Source organism: Carassius auratus, chromosome 15 (assembly GCF_003368295.1).
Source record: "Carassius auratus strain Wakin chromosome 15, ASM336829v1, whole genome shotgun sequence".
Lineage (NCBI taxonomy): Eukaryota > Metazoa > Chordata > Actinopteri > Cypriniformes > Cyprinidae > Carassius > Carassius auratus.
This window is the reverse complement of record NC_039257.1, coordinates 13,585,055-13,612,360: the sequence shown is the minus strand read 5'-3', so window position 1 is coordinate 13,612,360 and position 27,306 is coordinate 13,585,055. Positions and strand designations below refer to the sequence as shown.

The 27,306-nt window shown below is 41.4% G+C and overlaps 2 protein-coding genes, 1 long non-coding RNA gene and 1 pseudogene across 3 annotated transcripts; 1 reads left to right on the top strand and 3 right to left on the bottom strand.

The window, feature by feature from the left end:
- The first annotated feature begins 40 nt into the window (after window positions 1-40).
- dixdc1a (DIX domain containing 1a) lies at window positions 41-7,966 on the top strand. Its single transcript, XM_026282541.1, has 15 exons — window positions 41-654; window positions 3,052-3,161; window positions 3,240-3,394; window positions 3,784-3,870; window positions 3,985-4,038; window positions 4,199-4,249; window positions 4,500-4,604; window positions 4,724-4,777; window positions 4,870-4,959; window positions 5,246-5,317; window positions 5,416-5,577; window positions 6,618-6,684; window positions 6,801-6,909; window positions 6,997-7,105; window positions 7,187-7,966. Exons 1-15 carry the CDS (start codon window positions 632-634, stop codon window positions 7,268-7,270), a joined length of 1,332 nt encoding a protein of 443 aa, XP_026138326.1. The 5' UTR covers window positions 41-631; the 3' UTR covers window positions 7,271-7,966.
- Window positions 7,967-8,159: 193 nt separating this feature from the next.
- pih1d2 (PIH1 domain containing 2) lies at window positions 8,160-10,326 on the bottom strand. Its single transcript, XM_026283128.1, has 6 exons — window positions 10,067-10,326; window positions 9,695-9,909; window positions 9,362-9,485; window positions 8,894-9,142; window positions 8,513-8,787; window positions 8,160-8,361 (listed from the first exon to the last, which is right to left on the bottom strand). Exons 2-6 carry the CDS (start codon window positions 9,878-9,880, stop codon window positions 8,227-8,229), a joined length of 969 nt encoding a protein of 322 aa, XP_026138913.1. The 5' UTR covers window positions 9,881-9,909; window positions 10,067-10,326; the 3' UTR covers window positions 8,160-8,226.
- A 1,235-nt stretch (window positions 10,327-11,561) lies between these two features.
- LOC113115168 (transmembrane protease serine 5-like) lies at window positions 11,562-14,146 on the bottom strand (annotated as a pseudogene).
- Window positions 14,147-14,664: 518 nt separating this feature from the next.
- Window positions 14,665-15,464, bottom strand: LOC113115170 (uncharacterized). Its single transcript, XR_003293838.1, has 3 exons — window positions 15,428-15,464; window positions 15,017-15,115; window positions 14,665-14,920 (listed from the first exon to the last, which is right to left on the bottom strand). It is a non-coding gene; the product is annotated as an uncharacterized LOC113115170 (long non-coding RNA).
- Window positions 15,465-27,306: the final 11,842 nt, after the last annotated feature.

Below are 27,306 nucleotides of genomic sequence, written 5' to 3'. Positions count from 1 at the left end.
GGAGGGGTGAAGATGGAGGAGGGGAGGGTAAACAGAGCTGGGCTGAACCATGTCTGACTCCTGAAAAAAAAAAAGGAACAAGGGAGGGGGGAGACGAGGAGCGAAGAGAAACAGAAGGACAGAGAAAAAAATACCTTAAAACGGCCTCGAGAGAGGCACAAAAACAGGAAGAATGAGAAAGAAGAGTCACAGAAGATGTTGTAGAGATTCAAGAAGGGGGACAGGAGACCATTCAAAAGCTCTTTTCTCCCCTGCTGTGGCTCAGAACTGAAAACAGGATTACCTCATGCTTCTTATGATAGAAACACATGCTGCCTCTGATCGGGATTTTCAACCTTGAGTCTGTGGGAATACCCATTTAATCTGAGTTTACAGCACTGTCCAAAGGAAGACCTGACAGACAAGCAAGTCTGGTTCACACGGACCAAGACATTTGCTTGGGCTGGGATCTGTTCTCCATCAGACTAGACTGGCAGCTACGTGGACACTGGGATTTGAGAACGGGTCTCTGATGTGCACACCCTTTGGACCGGCGCTGTGCCGTCTGCTATGCTGATGACACACTGCTGCTTCCTCGAACCCCACGGGTTGGGCTGGATCATAATGGGAGGTTAAAAGGGCAAATAGCATCATGGGAGCCAAACAAATGAAATGGTATGAATGAAATTCCACAGCCCCATTCTCTCATTTGTTTTCTTTCCTGTGTCCATCTTCCATTCCATTTAGCATGTCTAAAGAAATCAGATTCGTACTATTGTCTGTCATTTTCTTCATTTGACTGCAATATGTGTTATCATATGTGGCTGTACATGAATATTATAACTCCCCCTCTGAATTTATGTCTCAGTTGTGCCTATAAGATTGATGTGTGGGTGTTGGCTGCTATTGTGAAATCACCTAGCAACCAGGAATCACTGGCTTCAGTATGGTCAGTGCCATCTGCATGCTCTGTAGATGCTCAGATGCATGAATCAACTATCCACACACTGATGTGTTGACAGTTATATGGGTTTTTGATACACTTACATCATAATGAGGTCATACAATTGTTCTCACTTGTAAATGTTTCATTGGGTTAGAGTCATTCATTTATTATAAAATATGCTACTTGGTCTGCTTGGACCAGCTTTAAAAACAGTAATGAGGAATTTGTTTTATATGGTATTGCAGTGGATATTCATGGAATATTGCACAAGTAAGAGTGATGTTGTACAGCATCGCTAAGAAGTCATTTACACAGAACGTTTTTGAAAAATAGTTAATAAATAAAGAAGAAAAAATTTAAATCACACATTCATTTTGTGTGAATGACCCCTAAAAGTGCAAACACCATTTACATTTTGGCATATTTTCAAGGGCAAATCCATTTTAATAAGAAGTTTCATTTGAGCCGAATTTGCCATGTTGACTAAAAGTATGCTATTTGGTTTGAAAGGGTTAAGGCCAACAGCATGTGATATTGTTTTTATGCAACAGTTCAGTAAACAAGAAGTTAATTTAGAATAACTTATATTTTAAATACAATATATCAGCAGTTACTTTTTTCTATTTTTGCTCCGCCAATAAAAATATATCCAACAATGTCACCAGTCTCTAAGCAAAACCCACAATAATTGCCTTACTGAATAAAACAGTGTTCAACAAGGCAGTTGAGAGAATGATTCATTCAGAAAGACATTCAGTGGTTTGTTACTAAATGAATCATTGTTTGGAATAAATTGATTGAATATATGATTCAATGACTAATTCACAAAGACATTTTGCTGTTTTGTTTGTGAATGAATCAGTGTTTTGAATGAAATGGTTGAGTGAATCATTCAAAAAGACAACAGCGTCACACTACAAATTGGCGTACCGTATTTTTCGGACTATAAGTCGCACCTGAGTATAAGTCGCATCAGTCACAGTCGCAGTAAAAAAACATATATAAATCGCACTGGACTATAAATCGCATTTATTTAGACCTAAGAACCAAGAGAAAACATTACCGTCTACATTACTAGACTACAGGAGCACTGAGCAGCATCTCTGGCAGAATAAAGCGCCTTCTCGCGGCTGTAGACTGTAATGTTTTCTGTTAGTTCATTTCTCTTGGTTCATGTCAAATTAATTTAGATAAATAAGTCGCACCTGACTATAAGTCGCAGGACCAGCCAAACTGTGAAAAAAAATGTGACTTATAGTCTGGAAAATACGGTAATCATGCAACCTGCAGAAAGGGTCACTGAAACGTCTTCTTATTTTATCCCTGCAGCTTTGAACAAAATAAAATGGGTTATGAACCTAATCATGTGATTAAGTTTCTGTTGCAAATAAACAAAACAAACCAGTTGTCCATAATGCATTGTGAATGTAAAGTATGGTGCAGAATGAATGGGTTCAAATGAACCATTCAGATTATATTTTATATCTGGAGTGGTTTACTATAAATCAGCATGCTCCTCATTGTATAAATAGTCAACATTGAGTAACATGACACCCCTCAGAGCAGCATTCTGCTGTAATTTCATGCCTGTGTACACATTCCCTTCTACTCATTTTCAGAAGCTTAATCAAGAAAATGTAATCCCGGTTAATAGACCTTATCAAAATGTCATAATCAGTTTATGCAAACAAGACTGAATTGATGATGTTAATCAACTGAGATAGCTGCGTTGTGCCTTATTCTGTGTGACAGACTTCATTCTGTCTTCATTTCTTTGTTAGAATTATCTCAACTTCAATATCATATTCCCGTGCTAGAGGAACAGCTAGGGGTGTTGGAGATAGAGTCTCTCATTTCATCTTTACTGAAAACAGATGAATGGCATGTGGCTTAGGAATGCTCTGGAACTGTATTAGTGTGGTTTGAAATTGAAAACCTGGATGAGAATGGTGACATGTCTATTATAACTGGAATTTCCCGATTTTTTCGTTCAGTTACATGTGATTAAAGTGAACATAATATACCTTACGCACACAAAAGGCTTTCATTTTCATCAAATTTCTCCAGGTGGTTACATTATAATTAGGACCATTCTTCTTCACTGATTCTCTGCAACATTTCTCCAGTCTCAGTTCATCCAGTCCAGCACACACACCCAAGGAGGAGTATATTATTGCCAAATCTGAAGATTCAGGAGAGATAGTGGGGAACCACACGGAGCAACCACAAAGCCTAGGTAGGATATTTTTTTCCTACTTGACCCTATACTTTCTATGCTGTTTCTAATGTTTCGTTGTATTTGTTTCCTTTGAAGAGGATGTAGTGAAATCCTCAGCCACCGAGCCGTCTCCTGGCCCAGAGCATGCTGGGAAAGAGGAAAGCAGCACATGGGAGGAACAGCTATGTGCCCAGCAGGAACAGCTGGAGAAGGAGATGCAGGAGACCAGGAAAATGGTGACAAGGCTTCAGGTGAGTTAATTGTACACATTTATATGGGTGTTTTGCTCATGTGAAATTATACATATGCTAAAAGAAATCACAAGGACTGCATTGGATCCATCGTTCCCAGGAGGGACCATCCAAGCTATGTGCAGACAGGCATCTTATAGGTCTAATGCAGCTAGAAGAGACATAAAAATCCAGAAAATAAGAAGACCTATAAGGAAGATATCAGCTTTAAAAAAAAGAAGCCGGTTAGTCAAATCATCAAACAGCATCTGAGGCTGATCACATGATGTCTGTTGTCTGGGTGACTCTTGGTTCAACAGCATATGTTCACAGCCGGTGGTCTAGTTTTACTCACAATACCTCAGTGCTTTAGAAACCTGATGCTCACTACAGTACACGTCTTCATTCAGGCCTTACTGCTGCATGGGTCTCTCCCCGAGGACGAGCAAACCTCTACTCTGAGCTTTGGAGACAGTACCAGCTCAGAGCAACAGCTGGTAATCCATCATTCTGATTTTCTGTGCTTTCCTAGGAATAATGTAAGAAACCGTGCATGTGTCATTTACAGTCTATTATGGGAATGACATATTTGTTTTATCCTGCTATTGAAGATTTTGATCCGCAGTCGTCTGGATCAGAGTATGGAGGAGTCTTTAGATCTAAAGGTATATTAAAATTCTGAAAAAATCCTTAATGATAATAATCAAAAATTACTGATGAATATAATAGATAGATAGATAGATAGATAGATATTTTAAAAAGCTAAACATACTGCAGTATGTGTATTGAACAAGAGTTGTAATGTGTTTTTTTTTTTATTTGCAGAGAGAACTTTTAAGATACAAACAGGAGGCACGTAATCTGCAGGCTATTAAGGTGAGACCATGTGAAAATTATTGTAATGTTTGTATAATCTATAAAATGTATGTGTGTGTTTGTATTTTTTAAATTGCTTGTGTTTGTAAAAATTAAAACTAGAGATTAATTTCTATTTTTACATGTATACTATAGAAGTTTGGATATTTATTCAGTTCTTTCATTTCATCATTAGCTTTTGCATTGTACACCAGATTTATTGCCATTTGGGATAATTAAGGTTTGTTCGTGTGTCCATCTGTCTACCCAGGATGCCTTGCAGCAGAGAATGTCTGTTCAGGAGGACTCAGTGCTGCAGCTCAAACAGGAGCTGCTCAGATCCAGCATGGCCAGAGACGAGCTGGAGGGACAGAATGTGAGTCTGACCATTCAACTATGTTACAAAAAAAAAAAAAATACATGCAAATGCATTTGATTCTTCTTTAAACATGTGTCAAATATATAAAGGTTTATTTAGTTTTCTTTTTTTTTTAGGTGGAACTAGAAAGGAAGCTGAGTGAACGAAACAGATTGCTGAGTGAATACAAAGTAGGCAAATTAATTTTCTGTGCAACTCGCTGGTCTAGTATATAGTACATTCATGTAAATACTTTTTCTGTCGCATGCACTTGTCTCTGTAGAAAGAACTCGGGCAGAAAGACAGACTTCTTCAGCAGCAGCAGTCAAAACTGGATGATGCACTGCGCAGGATCAGTGAAAGCTATCATAGGGTAACTGAATGAAATTCTAATGCAAAATGGGACCTATTTATGCAATATATGTACAGTACATCCTACCAATTTTTTTTTTGTATTATTATTGTAACAATGCATAAATGCTCTGTAGCTGTAATTTACTCCACTAGAGGGGGGCAAAGCACACCAACAGTCTCCTGACATTCCTATTTTTTTTAGCTTCTCATTTCTTAGACATTCCCTGATTCCCATCAAATGTGGATTACTGTAATTAGTAAATTTGATGTGTTCTATGTTAACAATGCCAAAGTGTCTGCTCTAGTTGTCAGGATGTGAGAATAATGGCTACAGTCACATGATGGACACATCCTCTGCTGTCTTCCAACACAGAATGGTGAGTCATGGCATTCTTCAAATTAAAAAGAGTTTGCTTAATTTGTTATAAATGTGCGTATTGTTTGTTCACTGGTTCTGGCTGGATGTGTGCATCAGGGGGATGAGCTACAGCTGGTGCGCGATGCTCTGCGCAGTCTGAGGGACAGTTTCAGTGGTCATGACCCACAGCACCACACACTGGACACACTGGAGCAGGGTGTAGCCAGTCTGATGGACCGCCTCCACACCACAGAGAACAAGAAAAGGCAGGAGAGAAAGGCAAGCAAAACTTTACTTGTATCCAATCCTGCATTACAGTCAATATGCATTAAAGTTGCTATGAAATGGAAGTAGCAGCAGATATTTTCTTTTGTAATGTGAATTCCATATAATTGTGAAGTATAATACAGGGACATTGTTCTATGCATCATGATTCACAAACACACTCTGAAATACCGATCTAAATCAAATGATTTGCGATCAAAGCTCCAATGTTCCGATCTGAATAAAAAAAATATTTGCTAAGTTCTGAATCAAATGCTTTGCAAACCATAATAACAGTTTGGAGCTTTTCACAAATCTTTAACTTTGCAAAATGATTCACAAAGTTCCAATATGAATCAAAATATTTGTGAACCCGCTACAAAGTTCTGATTTAAATAAAATAGTTTGTGATACGTGCGCCGAAGTCCCAATCTGAATCAAATGATTCATGCAAAGTGCTTTGAAATCTTGATTTGCAACAACTGATTCACAATAAGCAATCCAATTGGAGTGCTTTGAAACAGTAAATCATTTTGTGACACAATGGTTTAACTGATTCAGAGTTTCGAAAATATCTTTTTCAATGACGTACTTTTCTAGCATATCAGTATTTATCATATTCTTCGCTCAGGTTAAATTTTTTAAGTCCTAACTGTCTCGGCAAGATGATGCCTACACCCTTACTCCCTCCCTTTGGGGCAGCTGTAGCCTAATGGTTTGAGAGTTGCTTGTAACTTGAAGGTCGCAGGTTCGAGTCTTGGTGCCAGTGGGATTTGTTGGTGGGGGGGTTAATGAACAGTGCTCTCTTCCACTCTCAATACCCCTGACTGAAGTGCCCTTGAGCAAGGCACTGAACCACCATTTGCACCCAGGGTGCAGGATATATAGCTGCCCACTGCTCCGTGTGTGTGTTCACGGTGTGACTACCCACTGCGGTGTGTGTGCACTTGGTTAAATTACAAGGTCAAAAATATTTGAAATATATGGACTGATTAATTGTTCACAATTTATATAACATACAGTTAAGATGAATTTTCATTTCATGCTAACCACAGGGTTCAGCCAGGTCTCCTGGACGAAAAGCCAATCACACAGACCGAGAATCATGGCCATCAAGTTCAAGTAGGTCGCTACAATGGTATTCTGCAAGAAATTCATGCAGTGTCTCACTTTTTAGTCCAATTAATGTCTTTTCTGTAACCTTTATCTGTTTTCTGTTTTCGTTATTGTTTTCCCAGAGATTGCTCATTCTCACAGTAGCCCTGTTCTCAGTGCGGCAGCCTCAACCAAAGTACTCTACTACACAGATCGCTCTCTCACACCCTTCCTAGTCAACATCCCTAAGAGGTGACATTCATAATGACATCATAGCATCACTGTATAGAGATTTAATCCACAAGTCTCCTGATCTAAATATGAACTATGTATCGATAGGCTGGGGGAGGTTACACTACAGGACTTCAAGGCGGCTGTGGATAGACATGGCTTTTTTAGATATCACTTCAAATCTCTGGATCCAGAGTTTGGAACGGTGAAGGAAGAGGTAAAATCACAACCAATCATGAGTAATTCAATATTCCAACATATCAGTATTTATTTTCTCTAAATATGTGGCATCTTTCAGGTGTTTCAGGACGATGCTGTTATTCCTGGATGGGAAGGGAAGATCGTCGCATGGGTGGAGGAGGATCATGGAGAGGGGAGATAAGAGCATGAGGGTTTGACCTATTCCGAATGTATGTTTTACCCTACATATACCTCATCCCTGCAATACTCTGAAGCCTTTGTCCTGTCCTAACTGTGAATCTCACTGAACCAGTTCACTATGTCATTACAGCCGTCACGTGTTTGTAAAATTTTGAAGAATGAAAAAAGAATGGTTTTTAATGTTATAAAAAAAATGTTACGGTACATTTTGTTTAGCAAAAGCTAGTATGTATGTCAGCAATGCCATTGTGATGTGACAAGACTAAGAATAAGTTATAAGAAAAGAAGATTATTTAAAACTGTTTGTGTCTTGTGCAGTGACGAATAATAAACGTTGCATTATTGCCAAACTGTGGCAAGCATGTCACACATTGTGTGCATGTACTGTCCTGCCAGAAAAAAATGTCATTTTAAGAGAACATATAATCAAAAATCTCCACACATTCACGTTAATATATTTTTCACTAAAATGTATGTCAACCTTTCTTGACTATCCTTTGAAAATAAGGGGTGGTAAAAATCAGGCACCACTTTGTTTGTAAAAATTTGTAACATTTGAACATATTGAAATATTCCTTTTGAAAATGATTGTACCTTTCCTATCAAGTTTGCATGTCTTTTCGCAGTGTTTGGTGTATTGTAAATGCAAATGCAGTTGACACTTGTCCTCCTTTTATTAAAGCATCCTGTGCACAGATGGAGGCTTTTTTGTGTATTGTATTGAGACTCTTTTGGTATTGGATGATTAATTAATGTTTTTCTTTTTTAATTTAGCTTATTCAAATTTTCATAATGTAATTTAAACTGCTGTAATGTCTAAATTCATTTTAAAATGAGAGATTTTGAATAATCGTAACATCAAACAATTATTTAAATTAATAATAATTTTATTTTGACAGCAATAACATGGAACAACTATAGTGTTTACCTTCTCAGTTTCTGGATAAATAATTATTCTCATAACACAGCCACTGTAACATTTAGAATTTGTTTCTTCTTATTAAACGTTGCAGTGCATGTCTCCTCCTTGACTGACTCAGGAAACCGCAGATGAAGATAATAAAGGTCTTCTACTTCCAGAAGAATATCATCCTAAATAATAAAAACCAACCCCTTATTGAATCCACAGCACAAAGAAAAACTTTTAAGAACTGTGGAAAATCCAATTTATTTAACAAAAACAGATATAATAATATTCAATTAAATTAAAACCCTACACAGTTGACATACTGGGAATGCTGACCTGAGAGATGCTGAGCTGGCACTGTGACACGGATCTCACCCCAGGAAGCTCAACGTTCAGCTGCAGGCTCCTAGATAAGCTGCTTCCATCAGGACAGACTGTGAGATGATGCTGGGGTTGTTGTGGCTGTGACTGGTCTGATTCTGTGCTGGAGATCACCTCAATGAGACCGGATCGCGCTGGTTTATTCTCCCGCTCTATGTTCAGCTGGATGCTTGAGTCCTCATTACTCTCAGCCAGCTGCATTGAGGAGATCTGCTGTAGGAGTGAAGGGGCTACACAAAGAGAGGTAGAATCACTCAATGTTGCACTGCAATCCTCAAAATCACTCCAGTGTGGGATGAAGCTCTGTTTTACAGGTTTTAAAAGTATTTATTTTACCCGGTTCAGGTTGTGGGTTTTTGTCAGAAGATTTGCACATTTGTGGTGACATGAGACGCTGCTTCAAATCCTGAATTCTGCCTTTGATTTTGTCTTTGGTGAGTTTGTAGCTCTGGGACAGATTCAGATTATGCTGCTGCTGGATGAAGTTCAGAGCAAGTAGGTGAAGCTTCTCTTTCTCATGTTTGTCTTTCTCTGCCGTCTGCAGAACCTCAGGGTTGAAGGCAACATCAACGACACTGTATTGCTCTGTAAAACACACAGGAGATTAGATATTAATACAAGAATCAAGTCTAAGGAGATTAATCAAAGGAAAAAAATCATGTAGGTTAGACGGTGAGCTACTTAGACTGGAATATGAACCAATGCATGGAACAAATACCAGCTAAAAATTGAATCTTTTGTTTGGAAAGACAATCATTTGAAACGATTTAATAATTTGAATTGTTAAGAGTGAGATTTTTCCACCTTTCTCCTCAGTCATTGTCTGCAATCGTCCTCCACACACAGGAACAGGATCGCTGTAAGATGTGGGTGCTGGTACACGTTTCCAACCGCACATGTTAATGTACAGCATTCCTGCTTTTGGTCCCTAAAAAATGTAATGAGAGGAAATGTCTTTTTTTTAATTTACTCAGATATTATTTCAAACTATTATCTATGCGAAAAGCATGTTTGTGCCATCAAATCAAATAATACTGCCTCTTAAACTGCTCTCATACACCTGTAGTGGTATTTTTGTTTGTTTGGCTCTATAATATAAGTCATAACAGAGTCTGATCAAAGGTGGAAGGTGTTTACCAGAAGAGGAGCCCGGATGCAGGCGTGCGGCTCCGGCGGGGAGTGAAACTCCGCTCCCTCCCGTAACTGCCGTTCAATGAAGCTCCTGTACTCCTCCCGATTATTCTGAGACATGTCATCTAACATCGACCAAAACTGATTCATCTGCTGCAGAGCTGCCTTATTATCATAGCCAGCGATGTCCATGCTCAAAACGGCCCGAATTACTGTAACAACTAAACGAAATGCTAGTTAAGTATCCAAGTGTAATGTTACTCACGTTGCTGAATGGTTAATATGAAAACTGTTTAGAAGTAACGTTAGACGGATGTTTAAACCGAAACACTATTTAGTAACAAATGCTTGGAATATTAATGTAAAAAAAAGTCTTACACGACAATTATTTGTAAAAGCGTTGGTCACTCCAGGACAAGCTTTTCGTCCTTTCGAAACTCAAACGTTACCATAGAAACTAATCTAACACATGCGCTGTTGCTAGTTTTCCGACAGATGGTGTTGTTTAACGTTATTCAAAATAGACCTGCATGGTTGCAAGGGACATTAGAAAGCTGTATCCTCGGAGGGTTTTTTTTCTGACTGAAGAACTCTTTAAAAACGTACAATAGTTTGGTGATTCATTTTAGCATTTCTAGCTATGGGAGTAATCTCTACAAATGTAACAAATTTACACAAGCGACTGTGATTGGACTAGGTTTATCATCGTTGAGAAAAGTAACAGTACGTGAGTGCAGAGGACGCTGGCCTGGCACCATAGACATCACACTGTAGTGGCGTTACAGTTGATTAAATAAGAGCCAGACTGTCTTGATGAAATTGGTTTTAGAACTTGAAAATTGACGTGATACTTTTGATTAGGCTTTCCAGACACTAAAAAAAAAAACGGTGCAAAAAGTACTATACCAATAGTGACACCTGGTCGACACAACTGAAACTTGTTTTCTTCTTTAAGATGGAGTGTCTGTGGGAAGGTTTTTTTTTTTTTTTTTTTTTTTTTAGAAAAAATTGAATAGCTCACATTTTCCTCTGTGTTGTAAATGTTAAACATTTATTGTAAAACCACAATTTTCTTAAATAGCACAACATACAATAAACATGCAATGTACATCAAAACATACTCATACCTTTCTGTGTAAATGTTTAGGCTTCATATAATACAATATAAAATAGGTACACAGTTTAAAAAATGGTCAGGATATTCTTCTCTTCTCCTATAAAACATCAGTCTTAGCTCTAGGACAGGAATCAAGATATAAGATAATAATAGAAGGCATACATCAATTAACAGTTTAAGTTTATGTTTCAAGGGTCACTGATGTCTGTACCTTCATTTTCTTTCCTCTATTATCTCATATATCCACTCTAAAAACTCAGCCACTTTGGTATAAACTCCTGGACGGTTTGGCTCAGCACAGCCTGTTCCCCAGCTGACAACACCAACCAACCTCCAGACATTCTCATCCTGGCAAACCAGAGGACCTCCACTGTCCCCCTAACAAAATGAAGATTCACAACTACGTCTTCTCTCAAATTTATTATATAAATGCCATAAATTTTTGAAAAACACTTTGAGAAGCATGAAGCTCACCTGACATGCATCCACTTTTCCCTCTGTATATCCTGCACAGAGCATTCGAGGGGTGATCTCTCCATTGTACATGCAAGAACTATTGCATGTCTTTGTGCTTATTAATGGAACTGGTGCTTCTTTGAGAACCTCTGGTATATGAACTAAAAAAACAAAAGATTTGATAATTCACTTTTACATACAGTACAATGCCTTTAGACAACTTTTAGCACTCCTAAAACATTCAAGAACTTTAATATACATGCATTTAAATATTCATTTGTACAAAAACAGTACCATCATCTGGCTGTGTATATCCCCAACCAGAGATCCAGCAATGGGTTCCTCCTGGTAGATCATAATCATACTGAGGTAGACACACAGGTCTGATGGTGTTTAAAACCTGAAATAATTCATAGTCTAAATATTACATGCTACATACAGTGACACATTTACTGATTATTTCTTACCTGAGAAGTTCAAAGGAGCTCTTAATTTCACCAGAGCGATATCATTGTCATGAGTCCTGTGGTTGTAATTCTTGTTGTAGATGATCCTCTCCACAGCTAAGCATTGGTACTGAGCCAGTTTAGCAGAGTTGCTGGTTAAAATACCAGCTTAAACCACCCAACTGGACACTGGAGGTAGCCTGTAGCTTCAATAAGCAAGCAAAACAGATAATATAAACATTTAATAAATACCTTTATTGAGTCCAATGTGTAACAGTTGGAAACTCTATTGACATTATGTAATGGACATTTTGTATTCACTGCCCTGGATTCACTACTGTCAACAACTAGACAGTTACAGTAGTGGGTAAGTCTCATTAAAACATGTCCTTTCAGGGTTAAAGGAATAGTTCACCCAAAAATGAAAATGTGCTGAAAATACTCACTCTCACGCCATGCAAGATATGTAGATGAGTTTGTTTCTTCATTGGAACAGTTCTGGGGAAATTTAGCATTAAGTCACTTGTTTAGAATCGGTGACATCCAATGAAAGTTTGCTAAAAAAAAAAAAAAAAAACATCATAATAATAGTAATTCACACAACTCCAGTCCGTTAATTAACATGAAAAGTTGTTTTTGTATAAAGCAAATCCATCATTGAGGTGCTTTAACTTCTAATCATTGTTTTCAGCTAAAATACAAGTCCTCTATCCATGGTGGCGGTTTAAATCTTTTAACGTTCAAATGCTTTGATAGATTTGTTTATTACAAACAAGCAGCTTTCACTTTACAAAACCTTAACTGATGGACTGGAGTTGTGTGGATTAGCTGTGGATTATTGTGATGTTTTTTTCAGCAGTTTGAACTCTCACTCTGATGGCACCCATTCACTGCAGAGGATCCAATGGTGAGAAAGTAACGTAATGCTAAATTTCTCCACATCTGTTCTGATAAAGAAAACTTAATCATTTACATTTAGCAGAAGCTTATATCCAAAGCGTCTTACAAATGAGGACAATGGAAGCAATCAAAATCAACAAAAGAGCAATGACACGCAAATGCTATAGCTTAACGTAGTGATATAAAATAATAATAATAATATACATGTAATAAGAATATAACATCTTGGATGGCCTGGAGCTATTCAATTTTAATTTTTGGGTGAGGGAATAGCCTTTAAACCTAATTAACCTGAATATGTTATTCCTCTTTTTTTATTTTGGAGTTCTGGTTTAGGTTTTTGACATGTTTTGTGAGATTCATCTATTCATAGTTACTGTAAATGTTGAATCTTACTTATGGACACGGTGAGCAGCTGTAACTATCCATTGGTTGGTGATGATGGATCCTCCACAGATGTGGCGGTTACTGTAATAGAGGCTCACTTGCCAGGGCCATCTGCCAAGAGTGGCTTCCACTCCTCCAACAATCCTAGGTAACTTTGCTCTGGTTCCACACTCTACAAAGCAAACAACGAGCGCTCAGCCTCAGACAGATTTCAGATTATTTTAGATTTACTTATTAAGTAAGTTTAGACTCACCAAAACATTTCATTGCTATAACATTTCCTGTACTACAGCTTCCCCTGTTTAAAAAAGAAAAAGAAAAAAAGAAGAAGAAAAAAAGGTTACAGTTCTGGAAGCTCATGCCAATTAAAATGATTTGAATTTTCTTTAAATACCTGAGACGCCATACACTCTCCAAACTGCTTTGGTGTTCTGAGGTGATTTGGAAAAATCCATTTGTGTAGTTTGGCTCAATATCAGTCATATTCACCCCTTTGTGTTTTGATAATCCGAAAGGAGATATAATTTGACAAATCTCACCACTTGCAACCTACAGAAAGCAGCCACAGCTGGTAGTCAAGTGAAAGGTGCTGAGAGCTGCAAGTGTGTGTGTGTGTGTGTGTGTGTGTGAGATTCAGATATCAGCATACTCACCTCAGATAGCCCAGCTGTCGACATACAAGCGTTCCCAGAGAAGAGTTCCACCGCTCGTAACATACGGGCACCCACGTCTGGAGCTTCTCCAGCTGGATCTCCAGAAGAGAGTTCTCAGCACTGAGTCCCATTCAGTCAAAATCACCCCTAAAACAACATACTGTAGCACAGTGGACAGGACTGTGATATTTTACCTGAATTAGTTTAGAGGCTATATTTCAAATAAAAGCATTTGTTGATATATTGACAACTGCAGGTACATATCAATTCACTGTGTTACAAAAGAGACTGTAGTGGCTGAATTCTTAATCTCTTCATTGAAACGTTCTCACTTCCAGCTTGACATATACCGAAGCTTGGTCAGGACTCCTTGGAATCACTTTTAGGGTCTACTCACACCTGTCTTATTAGATTCAGTTAAATCAAAGTTTAAGGCAAGTCATGTCACTCGGCGGCCATCTTTGAAACGACTCTCAGGCATCCAAGTGCAGCTCCTATCTCTTTGTAAGAAACATGAAACATCAAATTCTCCAAAACCGTTCACTAAGCTTATGATTCAATTTCATATCAGCTGTGTCATAAATGTTGTACAGATATGTTGTTTTTATTCAAATCAAAGCGTAAATACACACAGAATAAAAATACATAGAAAATGTATCCTTGTTTTCTACATGTCTTTACGCTTTGATTTGACCGTAAACAGCGCATCTGTGCAACGCGGCTGACCCAGAAGAGTTTAAGCAGTTTGTGTTCAGTGGATGTTTTCCAAAATGGCGCAAGAGTGATGGGGAGAGACACAGCGGAGATAGTTGTTGAATTGTTTTCTTCGAGTACAAAAAGTATTCCCGTCGATTTATAAGGTTACGGTACTTTACAGTTTACTTGGCAGTCTATGGGACAGACACAAGCTTCTCGGTTTACAGCCAAAATATCTAAAATTGTGTTCAAAAGATGAAGTAAGCTTTTACGTTTTTTTTTTTTTTTTTTTTCATATTGGGTTGGAGTATTCCTTTAACTTCTACTTTCTCCTTCTTTAGTTTGCCTCTGTTGTTTATGTCACTTTGTTTACAGTGCCAGTGAGTTTGGATGAATGTCCACTGCGCTGTTTACCTGCTGGCTCTGTTGTTTTCACAGTATGTGCGAATAAAGAGACAAATACCCTTTCTGGGGTCTGCCAAAGAGATGTCCTCCGTTACATTGCAGAAAGACGTATCTTTAGTGTCTCCTACGCCCACAGGGCTCTGTGCTGAGTTTGGCCTTAACAGGATTTATACTGCAAGACATTAAATTATTTTGAGTGCTCTGTGTTTCTACATTATAAGTGAACAAGTATAACCTTTTTCAACTTTTGAAATATTTTAATTCTTACCTATAAACCAAACACCAATGACAACACCTCCCAGCAGACAAAGTACACAAAGAGCTGCAGCCACTTTCACCAATTTATGGGCAGACACTTTGCCAGACACTAAATGAAATAATAATAGCTGTTCAACAAATGTCTAAAAAGCAATTCAGTTATAAATTATTTTTCAGATGAAGCTTATAGAGGAGAATAATACTGAAATGTATATACAGTATAATATAACATATAGCATAATATATAATGGAGTGGTATAAAATAGTATAAACATTATACATATATATATATATATATATATATATATATATATATATATATATATATATATATATATATATATATATATATATATATATATATATTGTGACGAGCACTCCCAGAGGAATCAGCGTCGCCCTGGAAACCAAACCAAAACACCTGCACGTCCTCGTCACCGGCTGATCGGTCACAGCTGCTCGCCATCAGCCAGCACATTGAAAAGCAGCACATGTTGCACTCAGTGGCGGCTCCAGACAATTTTGATTGGGGGGGCAATGGGGGGTCCTGGTCATTTCAAGGGGGGTCTCATGAAAACCAACAAAAAATACAGTGCACACGGCTAATAACTGCATATTACTGCTACTAAACAACAAAAACAACACAGCATATCAACTACTTTGTTTTTAATTAATTAATAAATTGCATTTTGCAAACAATATGCTCAAACTTTAAAGGGTTGGACCTAATCAATAAGTCCACCTTAAATATTGATACAAAACATAAAAAACTGATACACTGGAATATAATGATTCATATTTTTATTACTGTTGTAGTTGTTGTCTAAAATCAAACACCTTTGCAATGTAAACAAATGACAGGCTACATTTGTTATTCATATCCTTCACACTGCACTTTGATGTCAGGTATATTATGCATTTTTTATTGCCATTTATATTTTTACATTTATTTCCAGAGAGATATTATTGAGTTTACAGGCTAAAGTGGTCTTGCTGTTGTAAACACTGTTGCTATTGAAAAAAAAAAAAATTTTCATCACATTTAAAATATAATTATATTTTAATTCATTTCTGAATAGTATAATGATAATTCAGAGAATGAGAAAATCTGAATAAGCCTTACCAGTGTTGTGATAATTATTTTTAAGGCACTCTATGTGTTAAAAAATAAATAAGTACTGTAATATAATAATAGTGTAGTCAAATAACATAAAAAAGACCAGACCCCTCGATACCTGTGAAACTTTTATCCCTCAAACAGCACACTAGCGTTACTTCTACACAGTACACACAGCAACATATCTGCATTTTCTCACATCACATCGTTCTAGTAAAATAATAATAAGTAAATAAACATCAAAATCACTTCGCTGAGAATTAAACACCACTTACCAGCTGCCGCAGTGTTGAAAATATCCCTTAGCAATTAAAAAAATGAGCGTTGGATGAGGTCGTCGTAAGGTGAAAGGTCATCATGTTGGTCATTTTATTTACGTCTAAATTATTATTAATAAATTGTTCTAATATTATGATTGGGCGTGGGCAGGCATTCACAAAAGGGAATGTTATTACAAAAAAAAAATCGAGGAAATTTTGCTTTGACAAAAGGGCACTTAAGGGGCAAAGGAGCAGGTGCTCAAGTGAACCGGTTCTTTCGGACAGTTCGATAAAATAAAACTAGTTGGGGGAAAAAAAACGGTTCACCGGTTCTTTTGCGCTCGATGTAATGTAATTCGCGACGACTGCCCTTCTTTCAAGCCTTCGATTTACCCGCGCTCATAAGACTAGCACAGAATCAGTTCAGAATCAATCATCAAAAGAATCAGTTCGGTTCAGACGAGCTGTGAGTCAGTCTGCTTCACGTATAATCACACATGCGCAGTATCATCAGCTCCTCGGTTCTTGAATCGGACGCGTCTGACAGAAACGATTCTCGTTCAGTGTACGAATAAATGTCGAAACAATTATTATTTATTATTATTCTGCGTAGTTTGAATATATATTTTTTTATATTTATCCCGGATATATATATATATAATCAGGAAGAGGGTGGGGGGTCAAATGGGGGGTCAAGGCGTTTTTTGGCAGGGTCTTGAGACCCCCCAGGACCCCCCCTGGCGCCGCCGGTGGTTGCACTGAGAAGCAGAGGGGTTACCAGGATGTCATGTTTGGGGGGGGGCAACATAGACAATTGAAAATATCGGCACAAAATTAGTGGTGGGCAGAGCGAGGCTTCATGAAACACTGAAACAGTTGAAGCAAAGTGCCGTATTTGTTTCGAGGCTTCGAAACTTTACCGACACCCGTCTCCACGGTGACACCTAGTGGCCAATTGCCCATGTTATCTGAAACAACTTTGACAACAAGCCATTTAAAAATAAATAAAAATATTTTGTTTTCGTTAATGTGGTGATATTTTAAAATCCTATAATAATATTCTATATAATCCTATATCATAATAATAACTAGGTTATTTTGGTCATGAAAAATGAATAAAACAAATAAATCCACAATGGTCTAATTTTTTATTTTTTTTTAAGATTTTTATTCAAAAATATTAATTGCTCTGCTGTGGAAGGGCTTAGCCTACTTCTTTTTTTACTGATAATTTCTCCAGCCTTAGAAAAAATCCTCTCACAAGGGACACTTGTTGCTGGCATGCATAGATATTTTTTAGCAAGGACATACAAATGAGGAAAAATCACAGCTCTCTCTTTCCAGTAACTTAGTGGATCATGGGTTCTTGGCAAAAATGCATCTTTTAGGTACTTTTTAACTTCTACTGTGGCATCTGCTGTGGCACTGTGTATCGCCTGGGTTTCATGGATACGACTATCAAAAAGTTCCCATAAACTGTCCTGGGTTTCTGTTGTTGATGTTGTTGTTGATGATGATGATGATGATGATGGGCCTGATGTTGACTGTGGCTCTGAATGAAAGTAAAAACAACAATTAGTTACTAAGTCTAAACTGACAGCATATATGAAGTATAAGTCACATAATTATTCAGATGACATAACTCCATAATGTCAGATGAAGAGTGAAACTGCTTACCAGGAGTTGCTGTGTTTGAACGCATCAGCGAAGCACACTCCAGTGTGATCTGCTTTTCAGCCTCCTGGGCTTTGGCAGGATTTCCAAAACCCACATTTTTGAACCTTGGGTCCAGCAGTGTAGCCAGAGCCAAGGCTCTGAATGACTCGTACCCACCACATCTTGAGTGCAGACCTTCTTGCAGGTGTGTGCCTGTTCAAAACACAAGCAAACCATATTGGTTATATTGATAAAAAATAATATGACAGTTGTGGCCAATACATTACATACAGTAGTATGGTCATTGTGGCCTACCTAATTGTGCAGTTGATTCCTGTGCTGATTGGCCTTTTTTCTGCGATAGCTTGTGCTGCAACATCCTGTAAAGTGGTATGAGCTTTGAAGCAGACACTCTCTGTTCCTCTGACAACTCTGTCGTTGCGAGTTTGAAAGGCTGCAGTAGTGACAATGATTCTTGTATAATGTTATACTCAAAACTTGTCAGCGGAGCAGTATCACTGTTTAAATTTGATAGCGCTGCACCCACTGACTCTCGTTGCTCATACAAGCGCTGCAACATGTCGTAAGTGCTGTTCCATCTTGTGTCCACCTCCTGCATCAGTTTCAGAGCTGGTCTGCCCATCAAGCCCTGCATCTCCACAAGCTTGTCCTTTGCTTTGCAGCTGGATCTAAATAACCCCACTATCTTTCTGGCTTTCTGTCATATTTCATTGATGAGTGGGGTTTGATCTAGGGCCTTTTTTACAATTAAATTTAAATTGTGGGCAAAACATGGGACATGCCGAAGGTTCAGTAGCTGGGCACTAAAGATCATGTTGGATGCATTATCAGTCACCATACACTGAACTTTGGTGGTTATTCCCCACTCAGCCATTAGCAAAGCTTTAGCCTCCATGAGATGCTGGGCTGTGTGTGTTTGGTAAAACCTCCTTACACCCAGTACAACAGTTGCCAGCTTTGCCTCTGGTGTTATGTAGTGGCAAGTAACACCAAGGTATCCGTCCATATTAATGGAGGACCACATGTCAGCTGTAAGGCTAACAAAATCTGCCTTTTTTAGGTCCTCCATTGTCTTCTCCTTAGAAATGTTGTACCTTTCGGTTACCATCGTTTTAAGTGCCTTCCGGGATGGGAGGACATAGCTTGGATCAAGTTTGTTCACAAAAGCCATGAAACCCTCATCCTCCACGATAGTGAAGGGCTGCAAATCCTTTACCACCATGTCTACAAGAGCCTCATCCAATTCCCTCTGTCTGCCTTTTAAAAGAAAATAAAGATAAAAGATTAAAAGTACTTTCACAAAACTAAATTTCAAAAAAAATAAAAGCTTTTTCAAGTTTGGAAAAGTTTATGCTCAGTGTGCAAAGACAGATCAAATACAATATAAAATTACAACAATTAGGAAAACCAAAATGTTGTCTTCAAGCCTATAAAAATATCTATGTAATACAGTGACTAAGTTTGTGAGATGTTACATTTACATATTCAGAGTGAAGCTGTTTTCAACATGATTGGGAGTTTTGGAAAAGATTGACGTTACGTTGTAAGGCTGGTGGACACAAGCCTAAGTCTATTTAAAACTATGGACTTTCTAAACAGTGTTACATGAAATACATATTATATCAAACAATGTATACCTTGTTTAGATGGCCCAGCAGTGTCAGTAGCAGGCCTAGGTACAGGGGGAATGTTACCATCCTCTGCACACTGCAAAATGGCAGGATGAGTGCTCCTCAAATGGCGCATCATGGATGATGTATTGTTGAAGTAGGCTAGCTGCCTATCACAATACATACATCTCACTTTATTTGGGGTTTCCAAATGGAAATGCTCCCACACCACAGATTTACGGCATCTCTTCTGTGGAGCCTCCATTTCTATCTATTCTATTAATGTCTATATATATCTATCTATCTATGAATCTATATATTTATGAAAGTATATATATATATATATGAATCTCTCTCTCTCTCTCTCTATATATATATATTAATATATGAATCTATATATAAATTTATATATCTATGAATCTATCTATCTATATATATATGAATCTATCTAAATTCTATATCTCTAACTACTGTGCTATCTGTCAATATCTAACTTAGCCTATATAAATGTGTCACTATAGCTATCCTAACTATCTGTCACTGTCTTTAGTTTATCAGTAAATATATTTAACTTAAATGTAACCTAAATATAACTAACTAAATCGCACTATAAATGTCAATAAATCGTAAACGCTATCTCAAAATCTTTCTCCTCTCACAAAAACCCACGAGGTGAAGGTGCATTAACTCCTCTTTTAAACTTTGTGGCAGTTGAGACAGATGTGCGATTGTGTGGTTTGTTCCCGCCCCTGTCAATCAAACGCAGACTCGGCAAGCGTGCCACCTGTCGGTCGAGACACTTATGAAACGCACAGAAGCTTCGTTTAGCCATAGTCACGTGACATGGGTGTTTTGAATCACAGTTCGGAGCAGTGTTTCGAAACATCTACGCTTCGGGATCTCGACACTGTGTCGAAACGTTAGTTTCGCGTCAGCCATCCCTACACAAAATTAAGCTATATTACACACAATCTTTTTTAATGCATATCTTTTTCTAAGCCAGGAACCCAGAGATAGGCACAGGGCCCCTATTAGACTATAGGGCTATCACATAAAAGTTAAAACCAGGTCAACAGATATGACAGATTCATATATATAACAGATCATGGTGTTTGCCTGATAATGAGTGACAGGTGTTTGCTTGTGAGAAGACGTGTTACACAAGTAGGTTACCGAGAAGGACAAGATAGTTCTTTAAATGAATCTTCACATTTGTATAGACAGGAGGTTAATTCATTTGTTTCTTCTTTTAAGCTGGTCCAGAAGTAGATGCTACTTTTAGGGCTGAAATGCTTAGTGAATTACTCTTAGTAAAACACATTAGCAGTCATTATTTGCAGGAGTTTCTCTTAAATTCGCCTTTTAGGAGCTACTTGTAGCCTCTTATAAGTTTCTTTGTGAATGCGGCCCCAGGTAAAAAAATTTAATTTTTTGATATGCTCATTTGAACAGTACGAGAACATTATTTGAATGTTATTCTGTGGTTGTAAGTGGCTTTGGATAAAAGTGTCTGCTAAATGAATAAATGTAAACACGTAGGCCTAGAAATATATTAGGCTACAGGGTGTCAAGAGATTTAGAAAGTTGAAATAAAAGCTATTTTTGTAAAACTATAACAATTTCAAGAATGATATGATTAGCAGAGGCAACATAACTTTTTTTAAATATAGTTTTATTTTTTTATTTATTATTAGTGGTGCTTGCCATAGGCAAGTATTATTATTATTTTATGGGGGGTTGGAGTCTGTATGGGTTTGGTCTCCCTCAGGGGTGGGTGATATAATAAAAATCGAACACATTTTTTTTTTTTTAAGAAATACAATGATTTTATCATGATATTTGTCATGTTGGTTTTTCTATTTTGCAAGCTGTTTGAGCATCACAGCCAAACTAATTTCCCTATTTAAAGCCTTTTAAGGTAACAAAATATGAAAGAGTGTGTCCGATATTTAGGCCAAAGTGCATGGATTAAAATCTTTGTCATTATTTTATCTTTGTTATTAAAAAATGAGAACAAAGATAAACAATACAAATACAGATATTATACAAATAAAGTGCTTAATTTTCAGGTACAAGGGGTGTATTTAGCAGGAGCATTTAAAAAATTTAATGAACAAATATAAAAATAAAAACTATATACACTGATTCCTATTAAAGCAGCTGAATTAAAGTTTTTCAGTCAAGAGTATAGAGTATTGATTTTTCTCAGTGTGTTTGTTGTTTCATTAACATATAATTCACCCAAAAATGTAAATAGTGAAGGAAAAAAAAAAACTGAATGAGTTTCCTTCTTCTACTAAACATAAACTATTTTAAAGAAGGTGGAAAATCAAACAGTTGCTGGTTCACAATGACTTCCAGAGTAATTTCCCCCCTACTATAAATGTCAATGTGGACCAGCAACTGTTTGGTTATCCTAATTTTTCAAAATATCTTATTTTGGTTTCAGCACAAGAAAGAAGTTAATATAGGTTTTGGACTACATGTGAGTGTATAAACAATGACAAATAAAATTGTAGGGTGATCTATGCCTTTAATTCACACGGCAGCATGTAGCCTACTGTCCCTTTAAGACCTGCGCACCTCTAATATTCAGATATGCATCTGTTTCTTTCAGTTGTTTACTTTCATTTTAAACATATGAGTCTATACATAAACCTTGTGTGTTTTGACAGTATTAGCACAAAACATAACTTAGTAATCAGGCACAGTTCGAAGGGCTTTTTCGTTTTCGGGCCGCGCGTTGTGCTCAGAAAAAACACACGTCAGAAAAGGACACGAATTAAACGTTTAAATAACCAGTAAGGATTTAAACAGATGCAAAAAAATGTGAATGAGTTAACTGTGATGTTCATGTATGTCGCAGTATATTAATCCCGCTGGGCCAGAACTGCAGCTGATAGAATGTGCGCAGCACACAATGCAACGATATTTCTTCGAAAGCAGATTGTGGAGACATTTTTATCACCCACAACCAAAACTATTAACATCCTACCCTCTGCAGAAATCGAGGACAAAATCAAGCTGTTCAGCTGTCAATGCACTTCGATCCCATACGCTGTTTTGGGTTGGCAAATCTAATTTTTTGCCACACTTCTGGACACGCCACTGCTTTAAAGCTCTGCGAGATAAACATTTCTATTAGCGTTCTGTTCTCACATGATGCACTTTTTCTGAGCGCGTACCTCCGAAGCGCGCGCAATGTCAAACAGCGCCAAACTGGATTTTTGTTGGATCAGACCCATCTGCAAGCTATGAAAAAATATGCACAAAACAATCCACTTTAAAGTTTTAATTTATCATCAGAGGGACAGATAATTTCTCAGGGGAGGCAGGGCTTATCCTTGGGGAGGCATTGCCTCCCCCAGCCTCCCCCTAGACACGCCCCTGCTGAGAAGGGGTTCTCAAACAGAACGCAAAGCTGGACTAACCCCTCTCTCCTATCCCCACAGAAAGCAGCGAGTGACCGACAGCCCACACCCTTTGGAGCACGTCTGGACACCCACTTTCCCCTTGATTGGCACAGAGGAGCACGGAGAGCACACGGGGAGCACCAACCAGCGGAAAGCAGATCAGGACACTTCACCAGGCACCCTTCACTTTTCAATAAACCCACCCTCCGGGGCTTTTGATTTCACGTACCTCTTGTCGAGTGGTTCTTCACCCCGTGACAGTGGTGGAGAATGCGGGTAAAACAGTGAGGAATCACCGACAAGGTCACCGCCCCAACTCCTAATTTTTTTTGCTTTCTGTCAGTAGCACCACGGAAGGCGGCACGCGCGGCCCCGCGATGGAGGACGTCTTACAACGCCTCGCTGAGGTTAGCATCCGCCAGCAGCAAATAGCGGAACACCTCGCCACTCGCCTGGGCAGGACGGAGGATGAACTCGCCGCCGTCCGGGCGGCCGCGGCCCAGCGCGTTCCGCTACCTGAGCCTCGGGCACAAGCCACCCGTCTGTTGCCCAAGATGACGGCCGATGATGATGTGGAAGCCTTCCTTCAGGTCTTCGAAAACACTGCCCACCGAGAGGGATGGCCAGAGGACGAGTGGGCACGTGCGCTGGCACCCCTACTCACCGGTGAAGCACAGAGGGCTTACTTCTCGCTCCCCCTGACGAGTGCCGACAGTTATGTCGAAGTGAAGCGAGAGATCCTGGCGAGGCTGGGCCTCTCCCCTGTAAGTGCCGCCCAGCAGTTCCACGAGTGGGAATACAAGCCCCAGGTGCCAGCCCGTGCCCAGGCAGCCGAACTCAGCCGCCTCGCCCAGCACTGGCTGTTGGCAGGAAACCCCACACCAACACAGGTAGCGGAACGAGTGGTGGTCGATCGCCTCCTGCGCGCACTACCTCGCGCCCACCGACAGGCCGTCGGCATGAGGGACCCACGTGACGTCCGGGAACTAGTGGAGGCGATCGAGCTGGCGGATGCCGTTCATCCCAGCGGGGCAGGGGACCGGCTGCCGCCATTCCCCCGGAGGGTGGTCCAGGAGCGACGCCCGCTCGAAGGCACCGCGCGACCCGTCAGCAGGCCGACGGTTCCCCCACCGCGAGATGAGCCCATGCCAAGTGCCGAACCACCGTCGCCTCCGCGAGCCTGGCTGGCAGGCTGCATCCTTCACCAACGGGTGCCGGTGGGAGCCCCCGAAGCAGATGTGAAGGTGGATGGAAGACGGTTCCGGGCCCTGTTGGACTCAGGCAGTGCGGTCACCCTCATCCAGGCGCGGCTGTGCGCCCCGCGAAGCGGCCGGAAAAACTTCCTACCGATTACCTGTGTGCACGGAGACACTCGTCAAGTACCGGCCCGTGAAATGGTCATTTCGTCCCCCCAAGGCACCTGGCCAGTGGAGGTAGGCCTGGTGAAGGACCTGCCGGTGGCCGTACTGCTTGGAAGGGATTGGCCCGGCTTCGAGAAGCTGCTGTCCGCCGCTACCCAGCCTGCCAGCCCCAAGGGGAACCGTCGAAGACCGAGGCGGCCGCTTGGACCCCGCCGCCGACCGGCCCTGCTCGTCTCCGACAGTGGGAGAGAAGGTGAGGCCCCCTCCCAATCTACTAATCTGTTTTATGATGTCTACCAACAGGCCGCTGGAGGGGGCTCTTTCGCCAAGGAACAGCGGGAGGACGACCGACTCAAGCACTGTTGGAGCCAGGTGCGAGTCGTGGATGGAGAGGACGTCCTCCCCCGGCCCCACCCTCTCCCACATTTTGTCGTAGAGAATGGCCTGCTGTATTGTGTCGCCCAGCGTAGGGGGGAGGAGAAAAAGTTACTAGTTGTGCCTCGTGCCAAGACCGAGACCATTCTGGAGCTGGCCCATTCCCACCCCATGGCAGGACACCTCGCGGCAGCCAATACTGCCCAACGCATCCGCGACCGTTTCCATTTGCCGGGCCTGGACGCCGAGGTAAAGCGGTTCTGCCAGGCCTGCCCGACCTGTCAGGCCACGTCGCCCCGGACTCCTCCCCCCAGCCCGCTCATCCCGCTGCCTATCATCGAGGTGCCCTTCGAGCGGATTGGAATGGACATAGTGGGGCCGTTGCCGAAGTCTGCCCGAGGCCATGAGCACATCCTGGTCATCGTCGACTATGCCACCCGGTACCCAGAAGCAGTCCCCCTGTGGAAGGCCACCGCAAAGTCCATCGCCCAGCAGCTGTTTCTGCTGGCCAGCCGAGTCGGCCTCCCCTCAGAGATCCTGACTGACCAGGGAACCCCCTTTATGTCCCGGCTAATGGCTGACCTCTGCCGGCTGCTGCGGGTGAAGCAGTTGAGGACCACTGTTTATCACCCCCAGACTGATGGCCTCGTAGAGAGATTTAACCAGACCCTCAAGCAAATGCTCAGACGTGTGGCGGCGGAGGACAAGCGGGATTGGGACCTCATGATCCCCTACGTGCTCTTCGGGATCCGCGAAGTTCCCCAGGCCTCAACTGGCTTCACCCCCTTCGAGCTCCTGTTTGGCCGTCAACCCCGGGGCCTCTTGGACGTGGCCCGGGAAGCGTGGGAGCAGCAGCCGGCCCCGCATCGTACCGTCATCGAACATGTCCGGCAAATGAGGGAACGGATCGACCGAGTGATGCCGTTAGTCCGGGAACACCTCACCAGGGCCCAACAAGCGCAGCAACGTCATTATGACCGGACAGCCCAGCCATGGGAGTTCCAACCGGGAGACCGCGTCATGGTCCTGGTCCCCAGCTCCGCCTGCAAATTTCTGGCCTCCTGGAAGGGGCCCTACTCGGTCGTCGAGAGGGTTGGACCGGTCACTTACCGCCTGAGACAGCCGGGACGACGGCAGGCGGAGCAACTCTACCACGTCAACCTCCTAAAGAAATGGGTGGGGACCCGGGACCAAGTAGCTGCCCTAAGCCTCACCGAGCCCGTGGTTGTGGATATCAACCCCCACCTTTCGGCTGCCCAGAAGACGGAGCTGCAGCACCTGGTCAGTCTGTTCCAGGATGTGTTCTCCTCTCAGCCCGGGCAGACCAACGTGCTTCAACACCATATCCGGACGCCCCCAGGAGTCGTCGTTAGGCAACGGCCCTACCGAGTCCCGGAGGCTCGTCGGCAGGCTATTGAGGAAGAGGTCCAACAGATGCTAAAGTTGGGGGTAATAGAACCGTCCCGGAGTCCGTGGTCCAGCCCCATTGTGATGGTCCCAAAGCCGGATGGCACCCTCCGCTTTTGTAACGACTTCCGCCGCCTGAACGAAGTCTCCGAATTCGACGGGTACCCCATGCCTCGGGTGGACGAACTGCTGGACCGGCTAGGAAGGGCCCGGTATATCAGCACCCTAGACCTAACCAAGGGCTATTGGCAGGTACCGCTCTCCGAGGCCGCCAAGCCGAAAACCGCCTTCTCCACCCCCAGTGGCCACTGGCAGTACCGGACCCTTCCCTTCGGCCTACATGGGGCCCCCGCGACGTTCCAGCGGATGATGGACATCCTCCTGCGGCCTCACCAAGCTTACGCGGCCGCCTACCTGGATGACGTCGTGGTCCACTCCGAGGCGTGGGACGAACATCTGGATCGTCTGCGGAGGGTGCTCTCGGAGCTCCGGCGGGCTGGACTTACCGCCAACCCCCGAAAATGCCACCTAGCCCTCTCTGAGGCCAAGTACCTGGGCTATCAAGTCGGCCGAGGACTCATCCGGCCGCAAGAGAAGAAAGTTGAGGCCATCCACGCCGCACCAAGACCAGAGACAAAGACCCAGGTACGAGCCTTCTTGGGGTTGGCGGGTTATTATCGTTGTTTTATCCCCAACTTCTCCTCTTTAGCCGCCCCCCTGACAGACCTGACCAGGAAGGGGCAGCCGGAGAAAGTATGCTGGACCCCGTCGGCGGAAGAAGCCTTCTCCCAGGTGAAAGCAGCCCTCACGTCCTCGCCGGTACTCCGCGCCCCGGACTTTAGCTGCCCCTTCCTGCTGCAGACGGATGCGTCCGACACAGGACTAGGAGCGGTCCTCTGCCAAATTCAGGAAGGTGAGGAGCATCCGATCATCTACATCAGCAGGAAGCTGTCCCCCGCCGAGAGGAAATACGCCGCTGTGGAGAAGGAAGCCCTGGCCATCAGGTGGGCAGTCCTGGAGCTCCGGTACTACCTCCTGGGCCGCAAGTTCACCCTGGTAACCGACCACGCGCCCCTACAG

What these genes read in the sequence shown, in the direction of transcription:
- dixdc1a (XM_026282541.1), top strand. Translation starts at nt 632, where the DNA reads ATGGGAGCCAAACAAATGAAATG. An exon ending in GGAGCAACCACAAAGCCTAG is followed by an intron (nt 3,162 to 3,239) that starts GTAGGATATTTT and finishes TTTCCTTTGAAG; the next exon opens with AGGATGTAGTGAAATCCTCA. An exon ending in GTAATCTGCAGGCTATTAAG is followed by an intron (nt 4,250 to 4,499) that starts GTGAGACCATGT and finishes CTGTCTACCCAG; the next exon opens with GATGCCTTGCAGCAGAGAAT.
- pih1d2 (XM_026283128.1), bottom strand. Translation starts at nt 9,880, where the DNA reads ATGGACATCGCTGGCTATGATAATAAGGCAGCTCTGCAGCAGATGAAT. An exon ending in GCATCCGGGCTCCTCTTCTG is followed by an intron (nt 9,486 to 9,694) that starts GTAAACACCTTC and finishes TACATTTTTTAG; the next exon opens with GGACCAAAAGCAGGAATGCT. An exon ending in GCCAGCTCAGCATCTCTCAG is followed by an intron (nt 8,362 to 8,512) that starts GTCAGCATTCCC and finishes TTTATTATTTAG; the next exon opens with GATGATATTCTTCTGGAAGT.